Source organism: Astyanax mexicanus, chromosome 9 (genome assembly GCF_023375975.1).
Source record: "Astyanax mexicanus isolate ESR-SI-001 chromosome 9, AstMex3_surface, whole genome shotgun sequence".
Taxonomy (NCBI): domain Eukaryota; kingdom Metazoa; phylum Chordata; class Actinopteri; order Characiformes; family Acestrorhamphidae; genus Astyanax; species Astyanax mexicanus.
Window position 1 is genome coordinate 3584789 of NC_064416.1, and position 18440 is coordinate 3603228.

Consider the following 18440-nt stretch of genomic DNA (forward strand, 5'->3'; position numbering starts at 1 on the left):
TAATCATCAACAATAAAATAAATAAACGCTTACATAGACCCTTATTGTAAAATGTTACTTTTTTAATTTATTGTTTTATTTTTAATGGATCCCTCTGGTTTAACTTGCTTTAATTATCAACCGCATTTTATTACCTTTATTTTAATACTTTATAGCTAAAATCTTTTTTACTTTGCCTTTTTCATTTTATTTGACCCTTTTACAGTTTTAAATTATAGTTTTAGATTACTTTTGCCATAAGTTTATTTCCCTTTTTTTGTATGTCCTATTGGGCCTTATTTTTTCAAGCTGCATCTTTTAGCTGCATTTATGTATCATTTGCATTAATTATTACATTTGCATACATTTAGTATTTATTTATGAAGAAAACTTTTTTCTATTGAATTTCTGAAATTGCTATTTATTACTATCTATCTATCTATCTATCTATCTATCTATCTATCTATCTATCTATCTATCTATCTATCTATCTATCTATCTGTGTATCTATCTATCTATCTGTGTATCTATCTGTGTATCTATCTATCTATCTATCTATCTATCTATCTATCTATCTATCTATCTATCTATCTATCTATCTCTCTATCTCAAACTCTATCTATCTATCTATCTATCTATCTATCTATCTATCTATCTATCTATCTATCTATCTATCTCAAACTCTATCTATCTATCTATCTATCTATCTATCTATCTATCTATCTATCTATCTATCTGTGTATCTATCTATCTATCTATCTATCTATCTATCTATCTGTGTATCTATCTATCTATCTATCTATCTATCTATCTATCTATCTATCTATCTATCTATCTGTGTATCTATCTATCTATCTATCTATCTATCTATCTATCTATCTATCTATCTCAAACTCTATCTATCTATCTATCTATCTATCTATCTATCTATCTATCTATCTATCTATCTGTGTATCTATCTATCTATCTATCTATCTATCTATCTGTGTATCTATCTATCTATCTATCTATCTATCTATCTATCTATCTATCTATCTATCTATCTATCTATCTATCTATCTATCTATCTGTGTATCTATCTATCTATCTATCTATCTATCTATCTATCTGTCTATCTATCTATCTATCTATCTATCTATCTATCTATCTATCTATCTATCTATCTATCTATCTATCTATCTCTCTATCTATCTATCTCAAACTCTATCTATCTATCTCAAACTCTATCTATCTATCTACCTGTGTATCTATCTATCTGTGTATCTATCTATCTATCTATCTATCTATCTATCTATCTATCTATCTATCTATCTATCTATCTATCTATCTATCTATCTATCTATCTATCTATCTATCTATCTGTGTATCTATCTATCTATCTATCTATCTATCTATCTATCTATCTATGTGTATCAGTTGTATCTGAAAGCAGATGAGAGTGTGATTATAGGGAGAATCTGTGGTGTGTTTAGAGCGTGGCGTGTTTTACCCTCTTTGCTGGCTAAGGCAGAGCGGACTCCGTGCCACAGCAGTGAGATCTCCTCGTCGGTTGGCGTGCGATCCAGGCAGATGCCGTTCTCTCTGAACTGGAGCGGGCGCCTGGCGCTGCCCGCCTGGGCCTCGGGCTGGCAGAGGGCGTAGATGCCTTTGGACACGGTCTCGTAGGTGTAGGCGTAGGAGGGTGGAGCCGGGGCCGGTAGAGCGCCTTCAGCTTCAGCTCTGGGAAAGTGATGGTGAGATGCTGGGGGCTGGTTGTCTGGATGAGTGTTGTCTGGTTTGTTGTGGGGGCAGTCACTGTCCCTAGTGAAATAAAAAAGTGTATTAAAGTATATTAAGCATTATTATGCTATAGTGCACTAAAGTGTTCTTGTAGCCACTTTATTATTAATCAGTAGATTTAAAGAGTGCTAAAATGGATAAACTTTTTTATACTTTAATTACAGTATAAAAATAGAACAAAATATGTCTTACTTAAATTGTGCTAACTGTACTAAAATGGAACTATTTTAAATATACTTAAGTAACATTTAAACATATATAAACTACTTTATGTATGTAACCCCATATTTTAAATATATATGCGTACAGTAAAATTATAATATATTTAATTTTTAAAGTATTAGAACTGTATCACTATTTATTATACACCAGATATATTAGAAAATGTGTTAAGAATTGATGTTAAATATATGTGATCTATTTACATTAAACTATATCCTTGTTGCCACAGTTTTCAAAAATTCTAGAGAAATCATTCGTGAGTAAATTAGATAAATTTATTGATAAACAAAATATTTTAAGTAGCAGTCAGTATGGATTTAGAGCAAATAATTCAACATCAATGGCTCTCATTGAATTGATGGAGCAGATAACAACTGCTCTACAGTACTGTGTTAGCATTTTTGTTGATCTGAAGAAAGCATTTGACACCATTGACCATAGTATTCTTCTTGAAAAGCTGAATAAATATGGCATTAGAGGGACAGCACTACAGTGGGTAGCTAGCTATCTAGAAAATATAAAACAATTTGTACAAATAAGTGATGTACGATCTGAACTTTGTAATATTACATGTGGAGTTCCTCAGGGTTCTGTACTTGGTCCAAAGTTATTTATTTTATACGTAAATGACTTGGTAAATGTGTCAGGATTTTTTAAATGTTGGATATTATACAGGTAGAATCTGTGAAAATACAAACTTGGTTTCAGCTTAATAAATTATCATTAAATCTGGATAAAACAAACTATATGATATTCAGTAATAGAAAGAAAACTATTGCTATTCCATTTAGAGTTGATGGTGTTGAGATTTGTAGAGTCAGTGAGGTGAAGTTTCTGGGTGTCATCATTGATGAAAAGCTGACATGGAAACCACACATAAATCATTTAAAGACTAAAATCGCTAAATCTATTGCATTATTGTACAAAGTAAGGGAGTTATTTAATGATAAAGCTCTGTATATATTGTATAATGCTATATTTGTTCCACACTTAATCTACTGTATTGAAGTCTGGGGAAAAGCGTGTAAAACAATTACAAATTCTATTCTTATTCTACAGAAAAGGGCTGTAAGAATTATCACCAGAAAACAATACAGTCATCCATCAAATACATAGTTTTATCAGTTGAAATGATTGAAATTCTATGATTTAGTTGACTTTTATATTTTATTATTTATGTATAAAGCTCATAAAAAATATTAAGTTCAAACATTCAATTAAATTTTGAGAAGAGAAAAGGTTGTTATAATCTTAAGGGGATAGAGATGTTTGTAAAACCAGGAGCGGTGTACTGTATGTAATTCAAGGAATAAGATGATGGAATAATTTGGAGAGTGATGTTAAAAATGCTAGATCAATGTGTTTGTTTAAAAAAATGATAAAAGCTGGTCTGTATAAAAAAAATGAAATAGTATAATGTGTAACTATATAAATTGTTTGAGAAGGATTTGATGTTTTTTGTCTATTTTTTTGTTTGTTTGTTTGTTTGTTTTTGTTTTTTTTTCCAAAAATTTACTATTGTTCTTAAATATTTTTGGGATAAAAGGGGCAGATATTATAAGATTTTTTTCTTCTTTGTCTATTTTTCTAAAATACATATTACTATTATACTTTACTTTTCAAAAAAAGTATTAAAGTTATGAATGTACTTTTAATATATTTCAAGTAAGTACATAAATCTATTAGTATATTTACAGCATACTTAGACAATTCTCAATATGTTTTAAGTACAATTAAGTATATATATTTTTTTTCATCAGGGATGCTTGAATAGAAATGTTTAATATATAGGTGTGTAAAATTGACAAAAATGCTGGCCTGTTATGTGAAAGTCCATCAGATCGTGATCGTCAAGCAGTTTTGCAGTGTGTATACTTCTAGTATACTTTGTTGAGTATAAAAATATATTTTAATATACTGTACTATAATTTTTAGCATGTTACAAACAATCATATAAAAAGTTACCTGATACATTGTACTTTAAGTGAACTACTGTAACACTTTGTTACAGTAGTTTACACTTTGTTAAAAATATACAGTACAAAAGTATATTTGGAAATAAGTATTTTAGAAGTATATTGCATTACATTAAACTAAAAGTGTACTTCATACTCATCTATTCTTTTAAAATATACTATATTGTACTTTTTAAAAAGACAAACATTTGATGAAAGCATAATATTAATGTATTTTTAATATATTTTAAGTAAGTACATAAATCTGTTAGTATATTTACAGCATACTTAGACATTTCTCAATATGTGTTAAGTATGATTAATATATAGTATATATTTTTTCACCAGGGGTTGCAGGCCGTCTTGAGTATTACAACTGTATCACTATTATATTACACACCAGGTATATTAGAAATGTACTAAGAATTGACGTTAAATATATGTGACCTATTTACATTAAAGTACAGTCCTGTCTTTTGTAAGTAGCACACTTCTAGTATGCTTTGTTGGGTATAAAAATATATCTTAATATACTGTACAACAAATTTAACGTGTTTCAAAATGACACAATGCACTTTAAGTGAACTACTTTAACAGTTGTTTTTAACACAATTTGCTAAAAATATACAGTACAAAAGTATATCTGGAAATAAATATTGTAGAAGTATATTAAATTACATTAAACTTAAAGTGCATTTCATAGTTGTTTTTTTTTTTAAATACACTATATTGTACTGTTTTAGCATAATATTAATGTACTGTTAATATATTTAGTAAAGTACTTAAATCTGTTAGACATATCTCAATATGTTTTACAATTAAGTATATATTTTTTTCACCAGGGGTTGTAGGCCGTCTTGGTGGTGATGTAAACGGTGGGCTCGGCTGAGTTGAATTGAGACTCCAGAACCTGATCAGATCTGGGAGGAGGTCGAGGCACCAGGGTCTTGCCTTTGCCTTGGTTTTTGAGGACGCGTTGAGCCTCGGTTGCAGACTGAGGTCTGATCACGGTTCCTTTCCTGTTTCGGGACGCTGTAGGTCCTGAAATGGCGTTTCTGGCAGAGCAGACTCTACGAGGAATACGAGGACCAGCGATACGAGGTCCTGGCCTTTGAATTTTGGGTTCTTTGGGTTCCTTGGGTTCCTGTGTTGGTTCTTCATCTTGGGTTTTAACATCGGTCCATGCTTGTCGAGTGGAACTGGTTGCAGAAGAAGCAGTAGCAGAACTAATCCTTCCTAGTGTTCCTGTTGGTGCGTTCGTAGAAGCCAACTGATATAACTCCTGTTGGTGGTTTACATCCATTGAAGATGGAATATTTTGAGGTAGATGACCTGGTTTGCTTTTGACGTTTTCTTCATCGCCGTTGACCTCGTCAAACCAGCGAAGCTTCTTTTTCACACTCTTGTAGTTCTCTGGCTCTCGCACCTTCGCTCTGGTGAGCTCCATACTGTCACGAATGGACATGGCCACTTGTCTGGTGAAGATGAAGTTGCCTGCAGTGTATGTTTGTGTAAATTTGGCATCTCCTACCATATACTTGGAGTTCTTCTTGAGTATTCCCTTGAGGAATCGCACATCGGTGCATCTGGTTGTTGTAGTAGGCGTTAAGTAGGCTTTTGATGTTTGGTCAGGTTCTTCGCCAGTTCGAGAAGACTTTGAAGGCTTGGAAGACATAGTAGTGGCGAGAGTTTGGTTGGTAAATTCATTGGGTAGATTGGAAGGATCTTCGTTCTTCGAGTTCTCTCCATAGTTTGCAGTGTTTTCTGATGTTTTGTGAGATTCTTCTCCAGTTCTGGAAGAATTGAATGTATTGGAAGACTTGGAAGACTTGAACGCAGTGGCGACGATTCTTCTATTGGAACATTCTTCCCGTAGGTTGGAAGGATCTTCGTTCCTGCACTTTTCTTCATGGTTAATGGGTTTAGATTCCTTCTGATTGGCTTTATCAGCATCTGGAATCTTCTTACAGAACTGAGAATTTGCAGAATTAGAGCTATCAAGCTGCGAGGCATGACAAGAGCCTCCAAATCGAATTGAAGAACCTGCGTCCACATTAGATGCAACAACCCGACTGGCGCTGGACGAAGCCTGGGATAAATCGTTCTTGTGTCTGCATCCATTGACTGGCTGAAAAGGACAGTTCTCAGATGGATGCTTAGTACACTTCTCCTCCAACTTTCTTCCCAGCTCCTGTCGAGTCAAGCTGGCGAATTCCAGAGGTGTGGTATCTGGCTCAACGTGCAACGCTTTGCACTCTCTGGAAGCGTTCCCGCGAACAGTGCTGTCATAACAGTAAGCCATATGTCCCGAATTAGTGGTGAGGTCCTGCTGAGCGTGCACATTTTGGCAGCAGGGAGTAGACTGGGTGTAGAAGCTTTCTGATTGGTCGTTGAGGTTGCACAGCTCCAGTGCTTGTGTGAGATCCTGGAGACTTTGGAGACTTTGGAGGTCGTCATCTGCTGAATCTGCCGAATCTGCTGATTCACCAAGCGATGGGGAGCTGGAGCTGGAACTGGGGCTGCCCTGCTGACTTAATACCTCCTCCAGAAAGCTCTTGGACTGAGTCAACAGGTTCAGCTGCTGTGGTGAAGCTGGATTTTGGACGTTCTGGATGCCTGGAGGGTCCAGAAAGGAGCTGGAGCGGGCGGGGCTGGTGCCGTGACCCTGCTGAGGGATCTCGTTCTCCAGGCTGTCCAGGCTAGACAGGCTTTCTGAAGGGCTGGGCGGAGTGTCTGGGTGTTCCTGTAATTAATACAACAAGATATGAGGCAACTTTGACCTCAGAACGACCTTGAATCATGTCTATAAATATTGGAGTATGATCACGACCATGAACATAATGGATATTTATGACATTTAGTAGATTAATGAGGCATTTTTACATTAATTCTTTTTTCTTCTTGTGCAATAATACTGGTCCACCCTACCATAATCATATCTCTATGCACTAGATCAGTGTTTCTCAACCAGGGTGCCGCGGCACCCTGGGGTGCCGTCTGGCTTCATCGGGGGTGCCGTCAAAATATTGCGCCTCACGTGCATATTTCCTTTCCAGAGTTTTTGTCCCCCCACGCGATGCACGCGCTATTTTATTTCATATTCCGCCAGCAACACCCCTCGTTCTCACCTGAAGTACTGCGCCAGCACCCCCCCCCCCCCCACCCACCCCCACCCGTCCGTAAACTGGGGTGCCTTGACATCTCGCATATATTTAAAGGGTGCCGTGATAGAAAAAAGGTTGAGAAACGCTGCACTAGATGTATATATATTTTTTTTTCTTTTACTATATATAATTTTTTAAACTCTTTATATATTTTCCTACAATAGGTTTTCTGTATATATAGATTTATCGTTATTTGTATTTACCATTTCCTGACCTGTTTCTCTGTCCTTTACTCTGCACTGCTGTAACATGGTAAATTTCCCCATTGTGGGATTAATAAAGGATTATCTTATCTTATCTTATCTTAATGTGTTTCTCATGATCAATGTATAGTAGATATTATTTGTTATCCTTTATTTTACAAGAAGAGTTATACAAAGAATACCAAGAACAACACTTTTGCAGGACAAAAGCTTTGTCTATTACACAATAAAATAATTCAGTATGTCAAATTATGGCCATTGAGCATTTTTTCTAAGTTTGTCCTCCCATTTCTCCAAAATGCTACAGTAAAATTACTTAATATTTATTTTATTATTAGCTTAGAAAGGCTTTTTCAATAATTCAATGATGTCATTTGATAACAGTCTGATTTGCTGGATTTATATAGGACTCAAATTTAGGATTTATACTAAATTAACATTTTTCTTATGTTTGACAACCCCCATTACAGCAAATTGCAAAATAAGTAAAATCACTTGAGAACGAGATATTTACACACTTAGTGTTTTTCTTATTTAATATGAGTCTACATCAATGTCTATAAACAACCAAATATTTATCTAAAATTGCCTTCCTATAACTACAAAATTCTACATATAATATAATTTGAATGAAACTTACATGATGTGGACTATGGAAAGTGTTTTTCAAGATATTAGTGTTTTTATTTGATAACATTTTTGGATTTTCTTCTTTAACAAACACTTTAAATTGTGGTCTGTACATAGGATACTGTTTAAAAAATAGCAGATTTAACCTGAAAACGGATGTATTTTATTTATAAAAAGAGAAAAATCTGCATTTCCAGAATGTTCCACTGTTCTACAGATATATAGTTGTGTTTCTGGTGTATATGTGTTGATTTGAGCTGGTTAAATGATGTTGATTTTGAGTGTAAAACTCAAAACTCAAAACTGTTTCTTTGCCATGTTCAGTTTCTGCAGGAGAAGCGAGCGCAGCTTTCTCCCCCAGCTGTGCTGTGCATGCGGCTACTGTAATACACGGTTTATGCATGGTTCTGATGGATTATCGACGACCGGCATGTTGCTAAACGTCACATTTAAAACATTTTTGCTTTATCCCCAAGACATACAGTAACTCAGTGACATGCTGGATTGCCAGAAGCTATTCGTTTGCATACAGCAATAATGTAAAATAAATGAAACACGTTTAGTACAGGAAGTAATTACCCATATAATAACAGACAGAGATTACTGTAACACCTTCCAGGAATCCCTCGGGTCGGTTTTCAAAGGAAGAATCTGTGTAAACGGCTGATAACAGATTCCACACAGTTCCTCAGCAACAGATTCTCAGAATTTCTTGGCTAGAAAAAATAAAACCAAACAAACCAAAACAGAAACTCTGCTTCAGTTCTAAACAGGATTACAGCCGCTCTGCTCTGTCCTGCTCTGTTCAGAATTAAAGGATTATGTCCTGGCTCCCACCCAGCACAGGTAGAATTCCTGTGTGTGTGCGTGTTTTGATAACTTTGTGAGGACCAGACGTCCTCACTTTAGGGTTAGGGGTATCTCCATTCATTACTCTGTAGGTAGAAGTATATTTTAGATACTAGGGTTTAATAAAATACTTCTCTAAAAGTTGAAGAAGAATCAACTCAAGCTTTTTACTCTTTAAGTAAAAGTGTTTAAAAAAGTACTGATTTCAAATTGACTTAAAGTATAAAAGTAAAAGTAATGTAAGGAGAAAAAATAAAGCCATTAAGAACAAAAGCTTAGGCCACGCCCACAGAGTCCTATAGTGCACAGTGAATGGAGAGATTTATCTGGATAGGGGTTTTATTAATCGATGAGAAGCCGTAATAAAAAACAGCTGAAATGAAATACGAGGCTGTTTTTATTAAAATGTAAGGAGTAGAAAGATCAGATAATTGTGTGAAAATGTAAAAATAATTACTCCAGTAAAGTTACGTGATTAAGTATTTGTGTTTAATGCACAAGACAATTTTCTAGTTACTAAAGAGGATAAAATACTCCTAAATAAGCAAATACCACAAATTATAGATTTATTAGTGTTAGTTTCAAAGACTTTACCAATCAAAATTCTTCACCACAACTCTATTAATTTGATTATAGCGCCACCATGTGGAGTAATGAAGCCTATTAATGAATTTTAGTAAGTTTAATTGAGGGGCGGGTATTTAAGTTAAGTATTTAAGTCTTTTTAGGGAGTTTAGAGTACCAGTGTTTCAATGAAAATATCCATTTTTGATGCGTATATATCTATATTTATAAAGTATCATCAACAAAAAGGTACAATATATTGCATATATCGATATTTTGTCTCACCAGTGCTCACACATTCGTTTGTAAGGGACATCTTGGCGGTCCTCACAACTTCTAAAATATTTAATCTCCGAGGACCTCCTGGCGTCCACATGTGTGGACATCACATTTTGGGTCGTCTAGACCACAACCCTCTACAAACTTTGCTCTATAAGGGCCTGGTGTCCTCTTATGAGGCCATTATATACTGCCACCTAGTGGTTTAACAGAAGAGTTTAACACCTTACAGTGTCTTTGTGTTAAATAAGACATAATGCTCAAAGGGGCACAATTGTTGTTTCTACCTTTGTTTTTTGCACTCATCCAAAAATGCTGCTGTGTTTAGGCAAAAAACAATCATTTTGCACATCATTTCATTGTGTTCTACTGAAATATAAACCTAAAGTCCTCATATGTGGACATCATTTTTTTTTTTCAGAAACTACATCTTGTAAAAAGATATTTTTTTGTTTTTATATTAATCAGGTGCCAATTAGCCCAAATAGCAAAGACTTAGGAGGTAAAATTATTTACTTTTGGTCACTCAGGTTAAGGATAGGGTGGAGCATAAATAGGCTACAGTTATTGTTATGTGAATGTAAGGTCCTCACATGAATAGCAAAACCAGTTTGTCTGTACAGTATGTATGTGTGTGTGTGTGTGTGTGTGTGTGTGCGCGCTGGAAGGTCCTTTAGAGGGCCTTGTACTTGTTCAGGCGATGCTCCGGCGAGTTGTTGCAGGTGGAGCTCAAGGCTAGAATGGTGATGACTAATGTAATCCTCTAAAACAGCATCAATTAAAACTCACACACCCTTAATACACCCTTATCAGGAGAGATGTTAGACAATATTGATGTATCAAAGTATTGCGATATTTTGTTTTCTAACACTGTATAATTTTTTTATTTAATTTAAAACACAGTTTTGTTTTTGTTATTATTAGTTTAGATGTAAAGATTGGCGTCAGACAGTGGTTCATTTAGGCTACGTTCACACAGCAGGTTAAATGTGGCCCAAATCCCAATTTCAACATCATATGTGATACAGCTTTGTGGTTTGTGTTGCAGTGTGAACAGCGAAAAACACATTGAATCTGAATTATGTGGTGTTAAAATGCGATACGTCCACATCAGAATCAGAAGGTGACATAATGTAAAAAATATATAAATAACGTGTCGCCTTAGGATCTTATTCGAGATCATTAAGGCTTGGTAACAAGAACATTAAGTTGTGGGCACAACTTATTAAGGCGTGGGAAGAAGTTAATGTAATTAAGCCGAGAATAATAAAGCTTGCTTTTAAAACACCTTTAATCCAAGAATAATCTTTAGTAAGAAAATGAAGAGTGAACTGGTTTATTTTTATTTTAATCTCTGAGTGAATTTTGGTGATATTTTAGAGTCTCTTGCAGTGAGACATGGTGTAATTCTAAGTAAAAGACTCGTAATTCTCATACTAAAAGCTATATATAGCGGCTGTATTGTATTTTATTAAAAACACAGTTTTGTGGTTTAATTTTGAGTTTAGATGTAAAGATTGTCATCAGACAATGGTTAATTTAGTGGTTCAATCCAAACTTTAACGTCATATGTGATACAGTTGTGTGGTTTGTGTCGCAGTGTGAACAACAAAAAACACACCGAATCTCATATATACGTGATGTTGAAATCTGATACATCCGCATCAGAATTCATGTGAATTTTGCGTCAAACAGAAGAAAAAGACGGTGAGAAGAAAAAAAAAAAGAAAAGTGAGCGTGAGTAGACGGGAGGTGAGTGAGGGGCTTCAATGAAGAAAAAACAAAATAACAGAGCTCATAAATATTCGGACTGATGTGTTCCTTCCAATAATATTAAAAGACTCCTGTGCCAGTCATGACATGCAGTGTTCCTAACAAATTGGCCAAATGTGGCTGCAGCATGAAAGGAAAATAAATGAACTCATATCTCATAGTCGTAGCTCTTGAGATTCTGGCTGAAGGATTAAAGTGAAACTTAACGTGAAGCACTGTTCTGTTAAGCATGCACATCACTTACAAAGCAAAAAACATTCAGACAAATGCCATCTTAAAAAGATATAGTATACAGCCTTAAATAAACGTCAAATTTGGTCAGAAAAATTTATTTGGGCAGTGTGTCACAGTGTGAACAGCTAAAAACACACTGAATTTGATGTTCCAATTCCAATTTGGGTCAATTCAATATGTGGTGTTGAAATCCGGGCAGATCTGAAATTATGCGACCTTTTAAGACAGTGAGGAGGAAAAAAAGCTAAAAAGGAGGAAAATGGACAACAGAGTGAGTGAGGGACTTATGTGTTTCTTCCAATAATATAGGAATGCGTTTTTTCCAGTGAGCTGCAGCGAATCCTCTGTGATAAACTCAGCTGCACTCTGGACTCATTCATAGCTCTTGAGATTCTGTCTGAAGGATTAAAGTGAAACTTAACGTGAAGCACTGCTCTGTTGTGCATGCATGTCACAATCAACCAATCAGAGAGCTGTCAGATATGGGTCATATAAAAATATATAGTAAACAGCCTTAAATAAACATCGAATTTGGTCAGTAAATTGGATTTGGGCATTGGTGTTGTATCCCACTGTGTTTTAATACTATGGGCCCTATCGAACCGTGGGCTGACCTGTGGGCTGACCCGAGGGCTGACCTGTGGGCTGACCTGCGGTTGGTGCTCTGTCTCCTGCAGCTGGTTGAGGAAGATCAGCTGGCTGCTCTTGAACTCACTCAGGCTTCTCTCCTGCATGAGTCTGCTGTAGGCCTCGGCTGCAGAAACCACACGCCTGCTGTGAGGACCACTGGAGCCCCCTGGAGGTTTAGGGGAGGGAGTACAGCTTCTAAATAAAACAACACAGCAATATAAAATAACTTAATATATCTCCTGTATTAAAAAGCAATAGCATACACACACTAAATAGAGATTTAATTGTGAATTTGAAGGTGTCACTTATAGAATAAATCTTCAATAACCTCATCAGTAACACAAAGTAAAATAAAATGTACAAAAGGATGGAGAGGATTGTTAAAGTGGATTATACTGCATTACTGTAAATGTAAAAGTGTCCAACCTGCTGATGAGTGAATGCTGAACATAAGAGCCCAGGGATCCATGAATCTGTCCAAGTGCTTCATCCAGGTTAGGAACTCTTTTACCAGAACCTAAAGAATTAAATTAAAACAATTGTATTTATTTTATTGTTGATGATTATTATATAAGACCAATTGGTACTTTTGTCAGTGTGGGCAGTGTGCCAAATCCTGCTGGAAAATGAAATCTGCATCTCCATAAAAGTTGTTTTCAGCAGAGTGAAGCTGTAAGATATGAAGTGCTGTAAGATTTTGTGGGAAAACAAAACTGCACTGACTTTAGACTTGATAATAAAACACAGTGGATCAACACCAGCAGATGGTAATATTAAAGATCCATATACAGTTCAAACCAACCAATCAAATCAGAGAAGGTATGGTGATCATGGTCAGTGAGGGTCAGTGGTGGGGTCTGATGTTCTGACCTGGTCTCCTCCGTAGAGATGGAGGGAGATGAGCTCTCTGAAATCGCTCTGTAGCATCCTGTACCCTCTGCTTCCTCTGCTGCAGGATCTTCTCTCTCAACCTCTGCTCCTGAACATCCCACTGCCTCCTCCTCTCCTCCAGAGCCCTGAGAGAGAGATAGTACGAAACAGTGAAAGAGAGACAGACAGAGACATTTTTTAACATGTACTCCACTTTATTTTTCCAGAAATTCCATTTACAACATACACTCTTTTCCATTAATTAATATTACTAGCTCTGAGTGGTCCAGTTCGCTGGTTGGAATCCCGGCCATGCAGCTTGCCATCGAATGCAGGAGCCCTGAAAAAGCACAATTGACTCTCTTCCCCTCATCACTCCTAGGGTGATGTGGATCAGCACAAGGTTGCATCTGTGAGCTGCTGTATCAGAACCGAGTCTGCGCTGCACTTTCCTCCGAGCGTTAGCGCTGTAATACTGCATCAGCAGCAGTTCAAAAAGAGGCGGAGTCTGACTTCACATGTGTCGGAGGAGGCGTGTGTTAGTCTTCACCCTCCTGGTGTTCATTCATATTACTAAACACAACTTAAAAATGAAGAATTAGTTGTAAATCCTCATCAACACTACACAAAGCATCACCATGTCCCCATACCACAGCAAATTCCTTAAGGTGGTCTACCAACTTATAATACCCATATTCCACTTTTATACATCCCGCCATCAGCCCTTTTAGCATCAACTCAGGATGCACACAACCAGCACCACTAGCTTTATTCCTCCTCATAAGCCAGAGGTGTCCAATCTTTTTTTGTTGGGGGCCAGAAGGAGAAATATATTTGAAGTCACGGGCCACAGACTCTGTAATAAAACAAATAATGAAATATACCACTTTAAATAAAACATTTTCTGTGCTAGAACTGCGCACTCTCTCTGCTTTTAGACTCTTTGGCCCGTTTTTCTGCTCTAGAACTGCGCAGCCTCTCCGCTTTTAGATTCTTTGGCCTGTTTGTCTGCGCTAGAACTGAACACTCTCTCCGCTTTTAGACTCTTTGGCCCGATTTTTGCACTAGAAATGCGCACCCTCTCCGCTTTTAGACTCTTTGGCCTGTTTTTCTGCGCTAGAACTGATCACTCTCTCCGCTTTTAGACTCTTTGGCCCATTTTTTTTGCGCTACAACTTCACTCTCGCCACTTTTAGACTCTTTGGCCCGTTTCTGACACCTAGCGTTCAAACTTTGAATCTCACATTATAAAAACCTGCTTAACAGCGGGCCAACTTTCATTCTATTTCTAAAATACCTCATGGGCCGCTCCAAAAAAGGAAACGGGCCGCAAATGGCCCGTGGGCCGTAGTTTGGACACCCCTGTCGTAAGCCATATGGGCAATTTGAATGTTCCTACAAAATAATTTAAAAGGCTCACTTTCTTCCATATATAAGATCTATATTTCAAATTATGTTAGAAAATTCCTCCTGAAATGAATCAAAACAATCCTTTAGAAACTGAAACATAGAGAGAGAGAGAGAGACTGATTAAGAGAGAGAGAGAAAGAGACAGACAGTAAGAGAGACAGACAGTAAGACAGAGAGACAAAGAGAGAAAAAAGACAGAGCAAGAGACAGAGCAAAAGACAGGGAGAGAGCAAAAGAGAGTTAAAGAGAAACACAGAGGCAGGCAGGGAGACAGGGAGAGAGACAGACAGATGAGCAGATAAAGAGTATTAAACTAAAAGCATCTAAATATGAGATGAAGGAGCTGCATCTTTTCCATTGGCGATATCATCGTCTCATTATTCAGGCTGTCATTGTCTCAGCGGTGCCGAGAGAAACCGGACCCGGACTCTAAGCTGACATTTCAACAAAATTCATTTGTTAATGGAATATCGGCTTCAGATAGCAGCGCTGCATGCATCCCAAAAAACATAAACACCAGCAAGCAGAGCAGAGCTGGAGGAGTCTCACTTAGACTGTACACTCATGTTGATTTTATTTATATGTAAGTGACTAATTATGTTGTTTTTTTAAATATGCATCGATACATACAGAGAGACACACCATCATGAAAACATTATGAAGATTCAGAGAGTCTAAAATAAGACAATAATATTACTATAATAATACTACTACTACTAGAAATAGTAACAATAAAAATATTATTAGAACTACTGTATTTTTGCACTATAAGGTGCACTTAAAATCCTTTACTTTTCCCAAAAATTGTCAGTGCTCCTTATGTATAAACTTTATCAGTCAAGTATTAAGGAGCAGTAAAGCCACTCCACTGAAGTACAGAGTTATACAGGAGGTTCAGTGAAGTTTCTCCATTAGCCGCTAACTGCGCTAAGTGCCAGGTCTTTCATTCACTAGCGCTAACCACGGTCAGCAGTTAGCCACTAATGCTAATGCTGCTGCACCCAGGAGTTAACAGTTAAATAAACAGTTTTCAGGAGATAAATCTGCGTGGATTAACATGCAGTGCTCTTTTGACTTTAAATGAAAATGTTTTTTTTTTAAGAATTACAGTTTTGTTTATTTAGCTTAGCTTTGCTTAACTTTGCTTAAGTTTAGCTACCTCCACACCACCACCATTCACCCTGGTGAATTAGAAGGAAAGCATGGCGAGACCCCTGTTCCTTACTAGTGTTGCAAAATGTGCCTTATTATCCAGTTCATTTTTATACTCAAATTTATTTCATGCAATAAAGCATTCAGCATAACTTATCATGCTGTTTTTTTGTATTATTTGTGGTCTAAAAGCTCTGCATCTTTTTTTTATTTCAGCCATTTCTCATTTTCTGCAAAAAAATGCTCTAAATGACAATATTTATTTTTTTATTTGAGAGAAAAGTTGTCTGTAGTTTATAGAATAAAACAACAATGTTCATTTTACTCAAACATAAACCTATAAATAGCAAAATCAGAGAAACTGATTCAGAAACTAATTTTTTTCCAGAGCTGTACATTTAAACTGTAATTGTGGAATTGCTTTTTTCAGGCCAAGATTTAATTTCTTTGCATGGTGTTATATATTTTGTGTTGTTGATTGTCTGTAGTTATTAGCAAGCAATGTTTCCCTCAATCTAATCTGAAAATAGTTTTTTTTTTCTAGTACATACAGTAAATGTATCTAACATTGCCTACCCATTGTCATAAAGTCTGCATGTGTGTGGCAGTCAAACACATTTTTGTATTTTGTATTATCACTTTTTGCCTGTTTTTAACAGAATCTTTGATAAATATTTGCTTTTATATCACTAAGAGTCATTAGTTTGGTGGAGTAAAGTGTGTGTGGTGTGTGTGTGGAGTGTGTGTGGAGTGTGTGTGGTGTGTGTGAGCTGCTGGTCCGGTCACTGATGTCTGTTATAAGTAACTGTATCCACGCTGATTAGCGGATCTATTTCAGGAGGCCAAATCCAGGTTGGAGAATAAAGCATTGAATAACAGTATCTGTGGACTGGACGTGCCAGTGCCGCCTTCACCGGACCGGGGCAGAACCTGCCTCAGATACATAAGCTGCTGCTGCTGCTGAGGAAGCAGGGTAAGCTTCAGGTCACACACACACACATACACACACACACAGACATACACACACACACACACAGACATACACACACACACACACACTTGCACATGGAGCTGTTATGCCACTGCTCTGTGCTCTATGCCACTGCATGCTTTGACCTTTACTATATTTATAATTTTACTGCTATATAAACTACACATACGTACACACACACACACACATATAAAAATAAACTCTTATATATGTGTATATTTATACAAATTAGAGGTGTTCTATATCATATTATTTGTGATAATATCAGAAAAAAAATATATATATAGGCTATATATTTTTTTATTATTATTCATTTTTCTCTTAAATAATAAAAATTTCAAAATCCATATAGTCTTGAAAGCTGTCTATCTTTAGTAACAGTACAGTAGTGATACTGACAGTGATTTGGTGATACAGATGATAGCGATGCTAACAGTGCAGTAGTGAAGGTAATTGTTTAGCAGTGATGCTAACGGTGATACCAACAATGCTCAAGTGCTCTAGCAATGCAAACAGTTCAGTAGTGATACCGATGATGCTCTAGATATAATCACAGTGCAGTAGCAATAGTGATGATGCTCTAGTGATGCTCAGGGTGCTCTAGTGATGCTGACAATGCTCTAACGGTGCAGTAGCAATGCTAACAGGGCAATAGCGATGCTAACAGTGCAGTAGCAATAGTGAGGATGCTCTAGCGATGCTAACAGTGCAGTATCAGTGCTAACGGGGCTGTTGCAAAGCTAACGGTGCTGTACTAATACCGACAGTGCTCTAGCGATGCCAAAGGTGCTCTAGCGATGCTAACAGTGCAGTATCATTGCTAACGGTGCTGTACTAATACCGACAGTGCTTTAGCGATGCCAAGGGTGATCTAGCGATGCTAACAGTGCTCTAGTGAAGCCCAAGGTGCTCTATGGTGGAATACCAAAGGTGATCTAGCGATGCTAACAGTGCTCTAGTGAAGCCCAAGGTGCTCTATGGTGGAATACCAAAGGTGCTCTAGCGATGCTAACAGTGCAGTAGTAATGGTAATGGTTTAGCAGTGACGCTAACAGTGATACAGACAATGCTCCAGTGATATCGACAGTGCTCTAGCAATGCTAACGGTTCAGTAGTGATACCAATGATGCTCTAGCTATACTCACAGTGCAGTAGCAATAGTGATGAGGCTCTAGTGATGCTAAGGGTGCTCTAGTGATGCCGACAATGTGAAGCTAATGGTGCAGAAGTGATACCAACATTGCTCCAGCAATGCCGACGGTGCTCTAACAAAGCTAACAGTGCTCTAGCAATGCTAACAGTGTTGTAGCGGTGCTAACGGTGCTCTAGCGATGTGGATGTGCTCTAGCAATGCTAACAGTGCTGTAGCAGTGCTAACAGTGCTCTAGCGACGCTAAAGGTGCTATAGTGATGCTAACGGTGCAGAAGCACTGCTAACGGAGCAGTAGCGATGCTAACAGTGCAGTAGCAATAGTAATGATGCTCTAGTGATGCAGACAGTGCTCTAGCGATGCTAACAGTGCTCTAGTGAAGCCGAAGATGCGCTATGGCGAAATTAACGGTGCTGTACTAATACCGACAGTGCTCTAGCGATGCTGAAGATGCTCTAGCCATGCTTACAGTGCTGTAGCGGTGCTAATGGTGCTTTAGTGATGCTGAATGTGCTCTAGCAAAGCTAACGGTGTAGCAGTGTTACCGACAGTGCTCTAACAATGCCGAAGGTGCTCTAGCGATGCTAACAGTGCAGTAGCGGTGC

At 37.0% G+C, this 18440-nt stretch overlaps 1 protein-coding gene across 3 annotated transcripts in view; it reads right to left on the reverse strand.

Moving 5' to 3' along the window:
- Window positions 1–18440, reverse strand: part of cep126 (centrosomal protein 126) — a 37120-nt gene that overhangs the window by 13588 nt on the left and 5092 nt on the right. For 2 of the 3 annotated variants that reach the window (XM_022665996.2, XM_022665995.2), the window contains exons 3-7: window positions 13132–13277; window positions 12688–12778; window positions 12270–12456; window positions 4775–6678; window positions 1469–1779 (exon numbers count right to left, since the gene is read on the reverse strand). In XM_022665996.2, coding sequence (XP_022521717.2) covers window positions 1469–1779; window positions 4775–6678; window positions 12270–12456; window positions 12688–12778; window positions 13132–13277 — 2639 coding nt within the window. The remainder of the gene's footprint in view (window positions 1–1468; window positions 1780–4774; window positions 6679–12269; window positions 12457–12687; window positions 12779–13131; window positions 13278–18440) is intronic. The other variant, XM_022665997.2, reaches the window with a different exon arrangement.